The 17,404-nt window shown below is 41.7% G+C and overlaps 1 protein-coding gene across 27 annotated transcripts in view; it reads left to right on the top strand.

Moving 5' to 3' along the window:
- The window catches only part of PLEKHA5 (pleckstrin homology domain containing A5), a 261,293-nt gene that overhangs the window by 45,399 nt on the left and 198,490 nt on the right, over positions 1-17,404 (top strand). Inside the window, exon 4 of one of the 27 annotated variants that reach the window (XM_042247464.2) lies at positions 112-17,404. This exon is cut by the window's right edge and continues 11,567 nt beyond it. The exons of the other annotated variants lie outside the window; for them this stretch is intronic. Within the exon in view, the coding sequence (XP_042103398.1) occupies positions 112-121 (10 nt within the window). The 3' untranslated portion in view covers positions 122-17,404. The remainder of the gene's footprint in view (positions 1-111) is intronic. 27 annotated transcript variants of the gene reach the window in all.

The following is a 17,404-nucleotide window of genomic DNA, read 5'->3' as shown; positions in this document are numbered from 1 at the left end:
TAACAGTTCTTTCTAATGCTGAAACATGAAGGAACTCCCAAATTAGAACAGGGTTGAGGAAAGTTTAATCTCAATGTAATACCTGATTTAATTGTATCTATCTTATTCCAGGTGGTATTGACCTTCCTGAAGCACTTTGCAGTGTGCAAATGCCTCATGGTACTGCATGTCTCGTACCTAAACCTTTTATCCTCAAATAGCTGGAGATAACAGTGTTACCTCGTTATCTCTGCTCTTGCCTCTCCTTTTCATCCGAGTGTCTGGCTGTCTTTTCCTGGGTGAGATCTTTGTGTCTGTACTAACTCGCATGTTGTTGATTATCACCCCTAAATGGTCTGCCACACCCCAGACGTGCCCTCTTGTACTTCAGCTGACTGGTGAATGCGAGCCAGAAGCCTCCCTCCCTGGCACCCACTCCAAGACTGTCAGCTGTGCAGGAGAAGTTCCAGATCACATGGTTTACTAGTTAAGTGTCAAGTGTCAAGGTTGGTAGCTATTATATTGGATGTCCCTGGTGGCTATTATATTAATACCCTGACAATGGAAACAGTGACAGACTTTATTTTCTTGGGCTCCAGAATCACTGCAGATGGTGATTGCAGCCATGAAATTAAAAGACGCTTGCTCCTTGGAAGAAAAGCTATGACCAACCTTGATAGCATATTAAAAAGCAAAGACATTACTTTGCCAACAAAGGTCCGTCTAGTCAAGGCTATGGTTTTTCCAGTAGTCATGTATGGATGTCAAGAGTTGGACTATAAAGAAAGCTGAACGTTGAAGAATTAATGCTTCTGAACTGTAGTGTTGGAGAAGACTCTTGAGAGGCTCTTGGACTGCAAGGAGATCCAACCAGTCCATCCTAAAGGAAATCAGTCCTGAATATACATTGGAAGGCCTGATGCTGAAGCTGAAGCTCCAGTACCTTGGTCACCTGATGTGAAGAACTGACTCATTGGAAAAGACCCTGATGCTGGGAAAGATTGGGAGCAGGAGGAGAAGGGGATGACAGAGGATGAGATGGTTGGATGGCATAACCGACTTGATGGACATGAGTTTGAGCAAGCTCTGGGAGTTGGTGATGGACAGGGAAGCCTGGCGTGCTGCAGTCCATGGGGTCTCAAAGAGTCAGACACGACTGAGCGACTGAACTGAACTGATGATAAACTGATTGTTTAAAAAAAGATGCTATGTATTTCACCTTTCCTCCTTTTTGAAAGTAGTAGTGATCATGGCAACGTAAATTGAGTTTTTCCTAAATATGTAGACCATTGGACCTGTGATTTGTCACCCTTTGAGACCCTTGTCTGTTAACGTGTGGGCCACCTTATATTGGATTGGCCAAAAAGCATCCTATGAAAAATCTGAATGAACTTTTTGACCAACTCAATATTTTCTTTAAATTGAGTTAAAAAGTTTATGAAATAAACCAGCCTTTAAACTTCTGTACATTCTCTTTACCAAAAACAAAACAAAACAAAAGTGAAGGAAGTTGTTAGCATATATTCATCCAGCCAGATGATCCTTGCTGTCTGTTTTCATAAACAGGATGATAACTCTTCACACACCCAAGCCCCACCTGTCCCACCTCACTGCTTGCCCAATGGTTGTATCTGTTTAGGGTGGTTTCCCTTTTTGCAATCCAGGTTTTCCACACAGGTCAATGCGGAAAGCAGTCTTTCCAGTGTAGCCTTGTAGCTGTGATCTGATCCCAGTTTCTTCTGGGAACTGACAAGGAGCTAGCTGGAAGAGGTGAACTGAATGTAACTTCCTTACAGAGAAGACGGATAAAAGCAGCAGCAGATACAGCCACTTATTTGACTGATTATTTAGTCTCTAAGTGCCATCTGACTCTTTTGCAACTGTATGGGCTGTAGCTCTCAAGGCTCCTCTGTCCGTGGGATTCTCCAGGCAAGAGTACTGAAGTGGGATACCATGTCCTCCTCCAGGGTATCTTCTCGACTCAGGGATCGAACCCATGTCTCCTGCATTGGCAGGTGTATTCTTTACCACTGAGCCACTGGCTGCTGCTGCTGCTAAGTCGTTTCAGTCGTGTCTGACTCTGCAACCCCATAGACAGTAGACACCAGGGAAGCCCCTTTATTTGACTTAGGAAATGGTAGAAAGAAGTCTCGATTCTGGTGTTAGTGTCATGCTTACGTGAGACTCCACAAGTCTTCAAGACCTCCTTTTTTGTTTTTTTTTTCCTCTTTGGGAACATGGCTGTGGGCAGATTCGATCTTGATGCAGAGATAATGATAATGTTTTTGTAATTCTTAGCTGTGCTGGCAAGTTTCAGGTTTTGAAATCCTGTCTTTTCCCTGTACGTTTGACCCGAGGTGCTGTTGTTCCACAGCCTTTCATTTCTTCCTTTCACTTGATCGACTGAAAGATGTTTATTCAGCTTCTGCCCAGTCTCAGGTGGTGTGTTCTTCTCTGGGTTATTGTGGTGAGCACAGATGTCCTCATGGAGCCTTCATTTTAGGCACTAAACCAGCTGTCACACAAATCCGTGTCACATTTGCAAGTGTGATAAGCTTGGTGAAGGAGGGGCTCCAGTGTCATAAGACCTAGCGTGCAGGGACTTGACAGATCCACAGGATAAACAGGACTTACCCCAGGCAACGACAGGAAGGCTAGTCATTTGCAGGCATCAGGAAATGTTTGCCAAAAGGCCTTCTGGAGGGAGGAAGCATGGTGGGTTTATGTAGACCAAGGCAAGCTGACGGAGGGAAAAGTAGGCATGAGATGATTACCAAGCAGGACCACGAACGCCATGCTGAGGATTTTTGTGTTTGTCCTTAGAGGTGACTCAGACGGTAGAAGCATCTGTCTATGATTCAGGAGATCCAGGTTTGATCCCTGGGTTGGGGAGACCCCCCTGGAGAAGGAAATGACAACCCACTCCAGTATTCTTGCCTGGAAAATCCCATGGACAGAGGAGCCTGGCAGGCTACAGTCCATGGGGTCGCAAAGAGTAGGATACGACTGAACGACTTCACTTTCACTTTTAGAGCCGAAGGGGCCAGCGTCACATTTCTGTTTGGAAAACTCCATCCTATGAGATGAGATCAAAGAGGCCGGAGTAGATGTAGAAAAATGAATTAGGAGGCTATTGCAAATGACATTCTGATGGATTTTCAGATACAAAATGGTGCCTATGTCAATATCTTTGTGCTTTGTGTTTGGAACTTCCCTGGTGGAGGCTTGTCTTTCCACCTGCCTTGCGAAGGACCTTGAGTCTGCTTGGAAGGTGGTAGAGGGGAAGGTTACTTGAGACCCCCTAACTGTCTGACCATGTGACCACAGATGACCAGCTGTCAGTCTTAGAGAATAAGCTTGGCTGCATTGAGGTCCAAGTGCTACTCACCTTCTGATGACATCATTGGCTTCTTATTCATTTATTTTTCTGTTCGATATGTGACTGCTGCTGCTGGTAGGTGCTGGTGGTACAAGCAGCAGCAGCAGTGGTGACGGCTACAGGTGCACAATTATGTCAGACACTGTCCTGATTGCTCTGCATGTATACATCCATTTATTTCTCATACATTCTCATGTGGCTTTAGACCTTTTATTTTCTCTATGTATAGATGAGAAAGCCAGAGAGATTTATGAAGTTCCAGAGCAAGGTTTGAACTCAGGCAGTTTACTTCTGGAACCTAAGCTCTTAACCTTTCCTTTAAGTGGCGAAAGGTCAGAAGTGGCCGGTCAGTCAGGTTAGAGCCCCAGGTCGTGCTGCACAGCATGTCAGGACCCAGGACTCCAGCCCAGGTGCTCTGACTTCAGCCCCCACGTGACATTTCCAAGTAAATTACAAACCTCAGGAAATTAGTTTTCTCTAAGTCAAGTAAGGTCAGGTTGCAAATGTCTACAACTATTTCACTTTATAGAGTGGTGGCCAATTTTCTTTTTGTGTTTTCTAGGCATTATTTTGCTTCCCAGGTGGCGCAGTGGTAAAGAATCCGCCTGCAATGCAGGAGATGTGGGTTTGATCACTGAATCGGGAAGACCCCCTGGATAAGGGAATGGCTTCCCACTCCAGTATTCTTGCCTGGGAAACCCCATGGACAGAGGAGCCTGGTGGGCTACAGTCCATGGGGTCACAAAGGGTAGGGCATGAGTCAGCACATATGTGCACGCAGGCTGGTATCCTACTCTGTTCGAGTAGGCCAAACTACTGAATGTAGACCCGAAATATAATGAGATAACAGACGCACTGGTTGTTTTCCTCACACGACAGTCCAGGGTAGATATTCCAGGTAGGGATGGGGTAGGGCTGTTTCTACTCCTGGTTGTCTTTCTAGAACTCGGTATCTCTGCCACCTTCAGCATGTAGCTCTAAGATTACAGCTCTGCCTGTTGCAGAGAACGTACTCACAAAGGCACAGCAGACTGAGTGTGTCAGAAGGAGGGATGGAGGTGGAAACAGTCCACTCTGTGCCCAGGAAGAATAGGCTTTAATTGTCAGTAGTCTTTGTCATCCACATCATTTTTATTGTTTTGTGATCTCATTTTTTCCCTCACATACTAGTGGTACATTGTGACTATCTTTTCATGTCAACGAATAGATGTCTCATTCTGTTTTTAATGGCAGTAGATTATTCCATTGAACAGATGGGGTGAATTATAATTTAACGTTCACATTGATAGTTTTGTTTGTTTGTTTGGTGTTTGCTTGTATTCACAATACTAAAGTGAATCCTTGTTAAGAACACTGTTTGCAGAGAGTAAGTTATTAGAAGTAGAATTTGATGAGTCAAAAGGTAAGCCCATTTTTAAGGTTCTGATACAGATTCCTGTGCTGGTCTCCAGGTTAATTGCTTTCAGCCTCCATTTTTGTTTGGCACGTTAGTCATTTTCATATGGATTTTAAATACATTTTTCATTTGTATATTGATTGTCATTTCTTTACTGTCAGAGAAGCTTTTGTTCAGTTCTGAAATCTATCAGTCTTTTCCTTTATTGATTCTTCTTTTTGGTGTCATGCTTGGATTTATCCTTAAATTGTAAAAATAGCTGTACCTCCTTCTGTATGTTTATGTTTGTATTCCTGGTATTTACATTTCTTATCCACCTGGAAATGATTTTGCATGTAGAATCTAATTTATTTTTTGCTAAGGGGTTGGTTTGTTGTCCCATTAGAATTAACTTTTTAGAAATATATAGCATTGTATGGACATGTATAAAACTATTAATGAAGTATTTTAAATCATCTTTATAATTAGTGACTAGGATGGAATACGGGAGAAGGTTTTCAGTTCTATGAACCATTTAAGCAGAGACAGCCTCATTGCCTCAAACAAACAAAAAGCAGCATCAGTAAGCATTAAACGCTGTATCGTGGGGAAGGTGGCATCCCTTTCTTTGGCTCAGGGGGTGTGGTATGCTTTTCTGTTTTTTTGTTTGTTTGTTTGAAAGCTCTCATTTTATTTATTTTACTATTGAGGTAAAATTGCTTTATAATGTTGTACTGGTTTCTCCTGTACAACATAGTGAATCAGCTATGTGTATACATATATCCCCTCCGTCATGAGCTTCCCCCCGGCCCTCCCAGCCCACCACTCCAGGTCATCACAGAGCACCAAGCTGAGCTGAGCTCCCGGTGCCATGCAGCAGGTACCCATTAGCCATCGGTTTTATACATGACGGTGTATATGGTATGCTTTCAGATTTAGACTATCTTCTCCTTACTCCAGGCTGGTCCCTAGTTACAGGTGTATCATCTAATTACACGAGGCTCTACTTGGCTGCTATTTCCTGTGCCATCTCACACTGAGTCATGGGGGAGGTGACTATACCTGGGAGGCTGAATGCTGATTGAAGCTAAAATCAATTCTTTTTAGTAGAAATTGAGGTCAGGATAACTTTAGGGATTATGTTTCTAATGAGCACTTTATAGCACTGTAATTTCCTTAACATGTGTGACTATTAAAATTATTATCAAAAATAACCAAAAGTTCTTGCACCTCACTAGACATTACAGCAACATGAGCAAGTCTATATATGTGCGACAACTATCAGGTCTCTGGAAACCTTGCTTGCTTGCTGTACTTTGCTCACTCAGCAGTCATGCCCAGGTTCTGGCAACAGAAAGACAAACAAAATTTGGGTCTTGGACTGGTGACTCAAGGGTCAGCTAGAACCACCCATCGAGCTTCTCAGGCTCACTGTTAGTTAGTATTTATTAAGATTCCTTGGGTTGCCATGACAGAAACTTAAGTCTCAGTTCAGTTCAGTTCAGTTGCTCAGTCGTGTCCGACTCTTTGCAACCCCGTGAATCACAGCACACCAGGCCTCCCTGTCCATCACCAACTCCTGGAGTTCATTCAAACTCATGTCCATCGAGTTGGTGATGCCATCTCATCCTCTGTCGTCCCCTTCTCCTCCTGCCCCCAACCCCTCCCTCTTTTCCAATGAGTCAACTCTTGGCATGAGGTGGCCAAAGTATTGGAGTTTCAGCTTTAGCATCATTCCTTCCAAAAGAACACCCAGGGCTGATCTCCTTTAGGATGGACTGGTTGGATCTCCTTGCAGTCCAAGGGACTCTCAAGAGTCTTCTCCAACACCACAGCTCAAAAGCATCAATTCTTCAGTGCTCTTTCTTCACAGTCCAACTCTCACATCTATACATGACTACCAGAAAAACCATAGCCTTGACTAGACGGACCTTTGTCTAGGGGCAGGAACCCTGAGCAAGACCTGATCAATTGGAACTTCAGAACCCTCTCCAGAGTGCTTTCAGTAAGGTGGCTCAACCCTGATCATCTCTTCACTCAAGCTTCAAATTCCCTGGAGAGAGAATCAGATTTGCTTGGTGGATGGGAGGACAGAACCACATGTAGTAAACTGAATCATAATAATTTGCTGTTATTGGGCTGTTTTTGAGCTGAAAAAGCATATTGTGTGTGTGTGTGTGTGTGTGTGTGTGTGTGTGTGTGTGCATGCGTGCACATTGTAACTTGTCAGAATGGTGAGGTGGAGAGTCTCCCCAACTAATGTCTGCGATATTATCCCTTTGGTCTTCTCAGCTCCAGGGATCTTGGTCTGATTTCCTCATATTCTTTTCCAAACTGCTTTGTTTTTGTTGTTTAGTCACTCAGTTGTATCTGACTCTTTGTGACTCTTTGTGCCACCCACCAGGCTTCCGTGTCCTTCACGATCTCCAGGAGTTTGCTCAAACTCACGTCAGTTGAGTCTATGATGCCATCCAGCCATCTCATCCCCTGTCGCCCCCTTCTCCTCCTGCCCTCAAGCTTTGCCAGCATTAGGGTCTTTTCCAGTGAGTTGTCTCTTCCTATCAGGTGATCAGAGTGTCGGAGTTTCAGCTTCAGCATCAGTCCTTCCTATGAATATTCAGGATTGATTTCCTTTAGGTTTGACCGATTTGATCTCCTTGCAGTCCAACGGACTCTCAAGAGTCTTTGCCAGCACCACAGTTCAAATGCATCATTTCTTCTGCACTCAGCCTTCTTTGTGGCCATTTTGCTATAAACCCCCAGAAAAACTCCAACCCTAGGTCAGCTTTTCTATGCAGAGAAGCTGCATACGGCTGGGGGAACAGACACCACCCTTGCGATGGCTGTCTTCCACTTGTCACTGGATGCTGGAGATCTTCCTAGTCATGTCATCTTTGTGTGAGGCATCCTTGGTAGCGTGGGTTCTTTCTGGCCCCTGATAATTCTGTATTTCACTGCAGGCTGCTTTGCTCTTCTAGTCTAAAAGTAGAATACAGTAACTTAACGGAGAGATTACTTCTTCATGCTAGCTCATACAAGTTGAAAGCTTCCATTTGTCATCCCCACCCCCACCTAGCCCCTGAAGGAGATCTTGATTACTTTCTGACCGAGGAGCTCAACCCATTAAAGCCGTGTGTTCTGAACAGAGACAGCCTTCAGATTGGCTTCAAGGTATAAGCTGTCTCGGATAAACAGAAGGAACCGCCTCCTGTCTGCCATTTTGTCTCATTTCTTTTGAAGTATTCGCCTTGGCTGACTTAATGGTTTTTGAGATTTACTTTACTTTGAAATCATGTATTTGGATTCCATCAGTGGAAAAAAAGTGGTGGTTTTTTTTTTTTCCTGTCTTATGTATACATAGGCTATTCTAATACAAAATAAACTTCAGCGTTTGTACAGCCAAAGTGAGTTACATCTTATTTGTGCCATAGATGAAACAAATCAACGGTGGCAAGGACATTTGTAGAAACCACAAGACTATGAAGTGGAGGCAGTTTATTGCCATGATGTATAAAGTAATAGCCATCTAGCAATTTCTTCTCGGGTAGGAGAAATAAAAATTTGATACCAGTATCTCTGCCTTCGTTTGAATGTTAAATGTACTTAAAATTCTGTATCTTCCCACATACTCCTCTTCCCCATACACACACTTGTAAGCACACACACATTAAAGGTTTTCATAAAACTTTGTTACAAATGACGTCAACATGAAAGAGCTCTTCTTTCTCTTAACAAAGGCTAGAGTGTAGTAGTAGTGAAGTGAAGTGAAGTGAAGTTGCTCAGTTGTGTCTGACTCTTTGCAACCCTGTGGACTGTAGCCCGCCAGGCTCCTCCGCCCATGGGATTCTCCAGGCAAGAATACTGGAGTGGGTTGCCATTTCCTTCTCCAGGGGATCTTCCTGACCCAGGGATCGAACCCACATCTCCTGCATTATAGGCAGACGCTTTAACCTCTGAGCCACCAGGGAATAAGCAGTAGTAGTAGTAGATAATACCAAAATCACTGCAGATGGTGACTGCAGCCATGAAATTAAAAGACACTTACTCCTTGGAAGAAAGTTATGACCAACCTAGATAGCATATTGAAAAGCAGAGACAATACTTTGCCAACAAAGGTCTGTCTAGTCAAGGTTATGGTTTTTCCAGTAGTCATGTATGGATGCTAGAGTTGGACTGTGAAGAAGGCTGAGCACCGAAGAATTGATGCTTTTGAACTGTGGTGTTGGAGAAGACTCTGGAGAGTCCCTTGAACTGCAAGGAAATCCAACCAGTCCATTCTGAAGGAGATCAGCCCTGGGATTTCTTTGGAAGGAATGATGCTAAAGCTGAAACTCCAATACTTTGGCCACCTCATGCAAAGAGTTGACTCACTGGAAAAGACTCTGATGCTGGGGAGGGATTGGGGGCAGGAGGAGAAGGAGACGACAGAGGAAGAGATGGCTGGATGGCATCACTGACTCGATGGACGTGAGTTTGAGTGAACTGTGCAAGATGGTGATGGACAGGGAGGCTTGGCATGCTGCAGTTCATGGTGTTGCAAATAGTCGGACACAACTGAGTGACTGAACTGAACTGAATACCAAATTTTGAGATTCCTCTTAAGAATGTATTGTATTTGCAAACATAGGTAAAGGTAAATGAGTGATGGTGAAATAGTACATCAATATTCTGGAGCCAACCTGATAAAATGGAAAAGGTGGGCTTTGAAGTCAGCCAGAGTTGGCTGCGAGCCCTAGACCTGATTTTAGGCATATAACCCCTGGGAGTCTCTTGTTTCTTTTTCTGTAAAGTAAGGTTAACTGCTGCCACACAAGATTAACGAAACATAATTTGAGTTCCTGGTACATAGACAGATAATACAATTCAGTAGTTACTGTTTTGAAATAATTTATGAAAGATAAAGCAAATTATTTGGCTTATTTTATTCTGATAATAATCCTAGAAAGCATTTGCCATCTTTCTCTTGCTTTTGCCGTTGAAGAAAAATTGTGCTTAGTTGCTCAGTCATGTCTGATTCTTTGAGACCCTTCAGTCTGTAGCCTTTGGACTGTAGGCTCTTCTCTATCCATAGGATTTCCCAGGCCAAGAATACTGGAGTGGATTGCCGTTTCCTTCTCCAGGGGATCTTCCCAGCCCAGAGATCCAACTCGTGTCTCTGGTGTCTCCTGCATTGCAAGCGGCTTCTTTACCCACTGAACCATCAGGGGGAGCCCTGAGAAAAATGGGCTTATCCGTAATGGGTTTAGTAGCTTTGCTGATGTTGTACAGCTGGTTTAGAATGGGTGGTTAACTTAGACCAAGTTTCAGTTTTATCTTTGGACCTAAGTAAAGAGGCCTACTTAGATATTATCAAGTAAAATTTAAAAAGGGAGGAGGTTGTAAACTACAGCCACCCCAGATGAGTAAAGTCAGTGTCGCTTGCCTAGTTAGTTTCCGCTGATACTATGTTGTAGGGAATCGGAGCTCTCTCTTCCTGTCCAGCCCTGGGAGGGCCTCCAGTACTTCTGGCCTTGACCCACCCAGTGTCCAGTGCTTCGAATGACAGTAATGAGTTGGCTGCCTCTGTTGACCAGTCGTAGAGTTGAGTTTCACATGGCCTTCTGAGACACTTTGAAAGATTCACCAGTGATTTAATGACAGCTTTTCTAGGGGGAAAAAAAACAGACTACTACATTAAATACAGACATCAAATTAAGTTGAACCCAATTTCATAAACATTAAACTGTGAAACAAAATGTTTATACCTCCAGGACTTGGAGGGCATTATGCTAAGTGAAATAAGTCGGACAGAGAAAGACAAATACTGTATGATATCACCTACATGGGGATTCTAAAGAATACAGCAAACTAGAGAATAAAACAAGAAAGAAGCAGACTCATAGAGAGTAAACCAGTGGTTACCAATGGGGAGAGGGAAAGTGGGGCTAGGGGAATAGAGGGGGTTTTGTTGTTGTTTAGTTGCTAAGTTGTCACTCTTGGTGATCCCATGGTCTATAGCCCTCCAGGCTCCTCTGTCCATGGGATTCTCCAGGTAAGAATACTGGAGGGGGTTGCCATTTCCTTCTTCAGGGGATCTTCGCAACCCAGGGATCGAACCTGTGTCTCCTGCATTGTGGGTGGATTCTTTACCACTGAGCCACCAGGGAAGCCCAATACAGGGGTAGGGAGAGAGAAGTGAGTTATCATGGGATTATATGAAACCATGTGTGTGAAACCTTTCAGACTCAAAAAGCATTGTAAAACTGAAAGACTCTTAATTAAAAAAAATGTATATATCCAGGAAATATATAATCTGAAGAACCCTTTAGTGATTTTTTTGTGTCTGTGACTTTGCCTGTGTTGACACAGTTGTATTTGAGTTAGGGGCTTTCAAAGCTATCTCTGCATCCCACAGGACCATCAGTGGTTCCGTGAAAAGGCCTAGGTGAAAACCATGTCAAGATTTAACTGGGCCACTGTCTCTTAGACAGAACGTGGACTGATGGATGCTTGGACCACTGCTGATACCTTGCAGTTCTTCTCACTTTGTATAACTCTTTGTCTGCTCTGTTTTCTAGAGCAGGGTTAGCTTTACAGTTAAATTAAGAGGAAGGAGATTTCCCATTTGCCCCCAGCCCTCCCACATGCATAGCCTCTTCCATTATCAACATCCCCCACCGGAGTCCACTCTTTTTTTGTAAACTGTCATTCAGTCTCTTCTCATTCCTCACTCAGTGCCGTGCTGTGAGACATGAATGCTAAGCACAATGTGTAAAAAGAAAGTAACATGCAAAAGAAATTAATATTTTTTCAGTATTTACTATGCTTTGTTGATTGTGTATATTCTGTCTTGTTCTAGAGCTGCCTAGCAAGCTCTAGTGCTGTCTGAACCCCTCTAGGAAGTAGCTTATGCAGAAACTCTGCATTAAAATATAAAACCAGATCAGTCAGAAACCCTGATTCCAGTGAACTCCATCTCTTGCCTGTTTTCATTTATTGGTAAAACACAAGTGTGAGTGACCTTGAAGAGTCACACTCCTTTGGAAAGGTTTGTTTTTAACCTCTGGAGTAGCATATGGATCATCCTTCTGACTTGTGGTAGATGGGATGGTGTATTATTTATAGAGGTTCATTTTCAACCTGAATGCCTTAAAGACATCCAGTGAATACTTTAATGGCTTTCTGTTGTGTTTTAAGATTTCAGTTCAGTTGCTCAGTTGTGTCCGACTCTTCGGGACCCCATGGACTGTAGCATGCCAGGCTTCCCTGTCCATCACCAACTCCCAGAGCTTGCTCAAACTCATGTCCAGCGAGTTGGTGATGCCATCCAACCATCTCGTCCTCTGTTGTCCCCTTCTCCTCCTGCCTTCAGTTTTTCCCAGCATCAAGATATTTTCCAATGAGTCGACTCTTCACATCAGGTGACCAAACTATCGGAGCTTCAGCTTCAGCATCAGTCCTTCCAGTGAATAGTCAGGACTAATTTACTTTAGGATGGACTGGTTGGATCTCCTTCTTTTCCAAGGGACTCTCAAGAGTCTTCTCCAACACGACAGTTCAAAAGCATCAATTCTTCGGCACTCAGCTTTCTTTGTAGTCCAACTCTGACATCCATAAATGACTACTGGAAAAACCATAGCTTCGACTAGATGGACCTTTGTTGGAAAAGTAATGTCTCTGCTTTTTAATATACTGCCTAGATTTGTCATAGCTTTTCTTCCAAGGAGCAAGCTCCTCTTAATTTCATGGCTGCAGTCCCATCTTCAGTGATTTTGGAGCCCAAGAACATAAAGTCTGTCACTGTTTCCACTGTTTCCCCATCTATTTGCCATGAAGTGATGGGACAGGATGTCATGATTGTAATATTTTGTATGTTGAGTTTTAAGCCAACTTTTTCACTCTTCTCTTTCACTTTCACCAAGAGGCTCTTTAGTTCTTCTTCACTTTCTGCCCTAAGGGTGGTATCATCTGCATATCTGAAGTTATTGATGGGTCTCCTGGCAGTCTCAATTCCAGCTTGTGCTTCATCCAGCCCAGCACTTCTCATGATGTCCTCTGCATAGAAGTTAAATAGATTTAAATAGTTTTAAGATTTAACTTACCGCATGTATGTGTTTTGTTGTTGTTGTTCAGTTGCTAAGTCATGTTAGACTCTTAGTGACCCCATGAGCGTAGCCTTCCAGGCTTCTCTGTCCATGGCATTCTCCACGCCAGGACTGGAGGGGATTGCCATTTCCTTCTCTGGGGGATCTTCCTGACCCAGGGATCGAACCCATATCTCCTGCAGCTCCTGCACTGGCAGGCAGATGATCATTGAGCCACTTGTGTTTACAGAGTGGGTTTGTTTTTTCCCCCTGTAAACTAAAAGGAAAAATAGGGCATCAGTGACTGTGATTATCTAGGATTTTGTTGTTGGGCATTTAAACCCAGTTAATGGAGATTGCATAAAATACGACTTAAATTTACCTGTAACGATGTTATAAGTAATTTATCTTCCTTCACATTTGGCGTCCGCATAATTTCTTGAAACTTAGCTGTCTGGCTGTCTGGGAGGGTAGTTGAATTACTTGGGTGGATGACTGCACCACAACTCATACCTCACCAACCACAATTGTGGGGCTTCCCTGGTGGTCCAATGGCTAAAGGACTTTGTGCTCCCAAGGCAGGGGGCCTGGGTTCGATTCCTGGTCAAGGAACTAGATCCCACAGGCCACACTAACTATTCTGTGTGCTGCAAGTAGGTCCTGGCACAGCCAAATAAATAAATGCATTTAAAAAAAAACTAAGGAAAAACACAGTTGTAAAACTCTTATTTATAGTTATAGTCTGTTACTGTTGCTAATTTTGTTGAGATTTTGGCCAATAAGACAACTGCACAAAGTTCACAAAGTGCACAAAAAAGTGAGGAATTTTGTGCACTTTACGGTGTAAAATGAGAATAGCAGCTACAATAGAGAGAGAAAGAGATTTCTCCTAGTCTTTTTCTTTCCCCTACTCCAGAGAGAAACCGCAGGCAACCTGGCTTGGCTTCATGGGTTGGAGATGGGGTACTAGAGAAAAGTCTGTTTTTATAGCTTGAGAACTGATGACAAGTTATGCCCTCCCAAACTGAGATTATTAAGAAGTTGATTGAGAGACTGGGCATTTAAATTCTGTCACAAGACTTTGATAAAAGGTCTGGGAAACATGGAGATGATCAGCTCCTTGAACTGCACCTGGGAAGATTTTAATATTTCCTTTAATATTTTCCTTCCTTTAAGGAAAAAGAGACACTTGATATTAGCTATGAGTTTCAACAGCATTCTATAAGAACAACAGCTTGTAAGTATAGATTTACCCACATAAGACAGCTCCAATTAGTTATTCTGAAATTTCTGTGAGTTTATTTATACGTTTATTTGTATAACCAGAACAATTTTTTAAAATAACAAGTATAGGAGGACTGTTACTACCTGTCTTCAAGGCTCACTGTACTCAAGACAGTGTGACCTCAGGGAAAGTCTAAATAGAATAGTAATGTAGCAGTGGGACAAATTAGTCTAGAAGGAGACCCGCAGAAACATGGTCAATTTTTTCTTTTCTTTCTTTCTTTTTTTTTTTTTTTTTTTGACAGAGATGCAAACGTATTGCAATGGAGAAAAATTAGTCTTTTAAACAAGCAGTGCTAGGACCAGTGGAGATTCATATGCAAAAAAAAGAGAAACTCAATCCATATCTTACACTTTTTATATAAAAATCCAAATGGCTCATAGATCTAAATTTTAGAATCATAAAACATAGAAGCTCTTCTGTGTGATTACACAAATACATATTCAGTGGGTCCTATGCCGTGGGGTTTTTAAGTTAGTGGTAGTTATTGTTGCCCTTATGAGGGGATTGTGTTTTGCACCTGGGCAGTAGAATGGGAAGACTTTTTTTTTTTTTTTTTTAAGAAAATTGCTCCTGATTTTCCTTTCTTATATGCATGGATTCATATACACAAAATTGGGCCATCTATTTATGGGAGAATACTGTTTCCTGATTTCTTTCTCTTGCTGATTTTCCATCTTTGCCTGTCAGAGAAGAGTAAGGAGAGGATCCTGCAAGAAAAGCAGGAGCCAGCCGCAGTAGACACTAATTCTATACCAGCTGAAACCAGTGGTTCTGCACTCCCCCCACCCCCCGCCCCACCACCCCCAGACAAAAAGATGACATACAGCTAGAACTTTTTACTAGCAAAAAGATCTCAGGATGCATAAATCCCTCACCGTTGGAAACTGTCAGTATCCCACTAACTAACCCCTTTGGCTCCCTGGAACCAGAGCAGAGAAGAGCCTGGGGGTGGCCTAAAGTGTCATGTTTGATTTATAGTAATTAACCCCATCTTTAGAGAAAGCACCATGTATCTTCATCTTTAAAGGCTTGTGTTTGGCCATGTCTCACTGGGATCCAGTTCATGAAGTAGCATGGAAAAGTCATGAGCTCCACCCTGGGCCCTCAGCCACCAGAAATCAAATAGTGAAGTTTCAAGTGTTGGAAATGTGAATTTTTCACCTTTCCGTTCTCATAAACTGAAGCTACTGTTGCTATAGCAATGATTTTCTGCCTACATAGAATTTGTGTTTGACAGCTTTTGTTTTTTTTGAAACACAGCTTTTAAAACTGTAAAGTGAATAGTTGTAGGCATCATAATGCTGAAGTAAGTCTTCACATGAGAGAAAGGTGGTTTGTGCTTGATAGGTTTATGAGTGGAAACATGAAAACTCGGTCACAAATCTCAACTGATTTCATGGGTAGGAGCATAGAGTTGAATATAAGTCTAGTTAAATGTGGTATATCTCATTTAAAACAGCATTTGAAAAAGTTAAAATAATGTAAATGTCAATAAGCGGCAAGATGATATTCCAGCAACAAGAAGCTTTTAATAGTAGTGGGTTCTGAACTAGGTTTACTTTTTATTGTTGCTAAACTTCTCTAAATGATTGTAGAGAAAATTCTAAGGTGGTAAATTAATGCTTTGACTATATTCAGGATATATGTGTTTTCCCAAGTTCTTGATGTATTGAGTACTTGAAAAAATGAAATGTCTAGGAAACCAGATAGTGCCATGTTGATAATCTTGTTATATTATGAATTTTTATATTTTATTTTATAATTGAATATATTTGAATATATTATATTCAAATTGAATATATTAAATTATATTATAATTGAATATATTCAATATAATTGAATATATTTTATTCAATTATTTTCATGTGGAAAAAATACAGAAGATGATCAAAGCTAAGTAAAATCCTAATTCCATAACCAGCCTTCTTTGCAAACATATAAAACAAGAAAATGCCCTTCCAATCAGACTTAAGCGAGATAAGCACTATATTATGATTTAGTTTTATTTTTTAAAATACTTACTTGTTTTTTACTCCGTAACGATCACATTATTTCATTATGACCTTCTTTAGATACTTCATGGGCCTATGAGCCTGTGAAGAACGTGTTGAAACCTCCTAGATTTATGGGGTTTATACCTAGAAGTGGTCTTAGGAATATGCCCAACTTCTTCCTTCTATTAACTGAGGACCTGATTCTTGAAGGCAGAAGGTGACACCTATGGGTTTTTTAGCTTACTGTGGCAGAGCTGAGACCAGAATTCAGTGGACCCTGGCCTCTCGACCATTCCCCTGATTGATGCTGTGTCCTTGTTAGTTCCTTCCACACTTGAGTACCACATGGCTGTATTTTTATCTATTCTTACAATAGATTTATGCATGTGAAAACAAATCTACATGCAGTTATTTCTGTTGGGGAGAATTCTTAACAGGCAATTCAGATAACAGGGGAACTGCAGCCAGTGTTGTAGTACTTTTGTAATGAGAGAAATTTTATGGAGTGACCTTGAATATGTAACACTTAAAATGTTTGATTCCCGGTTAGACAATAATGAGCAAACTAGTAGAAAATTTGAGTAAAAGATGGGAACAGTGAAAGTCAGCTCATACTAAAACAGATACAAATAGCCACTAAAAAGATGCCAGCTGGAATGAGCTGTCTTACTCATCTGTAGATTGGCCAAGATTTCAGTGTGATATATTAGTGACGGTAGCGGGACTAGTCAGATATAAAAGGCTCACTACCTTTGATCCGTTCAGTTCTATGGCTGCAACTTTGTCCTCAAATGTATAGTATGAGGTTGAACTTCCATATGTCTTACAATGATGTGCAAGGATGGTTAGTGAAGCTTTGGTTTTATATGTTTACAACACACATAACACAAAAAGTAAAAACTGGTTACTGCTCAAGTATCTTTTAATAATGAACTAGTTGCATATAAATTACAGCACAGTAGAACATAATAGAATATGTGTAGCAGTAGATGGGTGTCTTCTGGAGACCAGATTTATTAGGGAAAAAAGAGCAAGTGTTAGAGCTGTGTGCATGCTAATAAAGATATACATACTTATGTTTTCTCTACTTAAAAATTCTGGTAAGATACAAGTGAAAAGATTAATAATGTCTTCTGGGTTTTATTGGGTTTCAATGAGAAATATTGAGGATAGAGAAGAGGAGACTTTCCTTTTCACTTTGAATCTTTCTGCATTTTGCTATATATATACACACACACACACACCTGTATGCACTCTATATTTAGAACAGAGCAGAGGAGACTTTCCTTTTCACTTTGAATATATTTATATACACACACACACTTG

Source organism: Ovis aries, chromosome 3, assembly GCF_016772045.2.
Source record: "Ovis aries strain OAR_USU_Benz2616 breed Rambouillet chromosome 3, ARS-UI_Ramb_v3.0, whole genome shotgun sequence".
NCBI lineage: Eukaryota > Metazoa > Chordata > Mammalia > Artiodactyla > Bovidae > Ovis > Ovis aries.
This window is presented reverse-complemented; position numbering and strand designations above follow the sequence as displayed.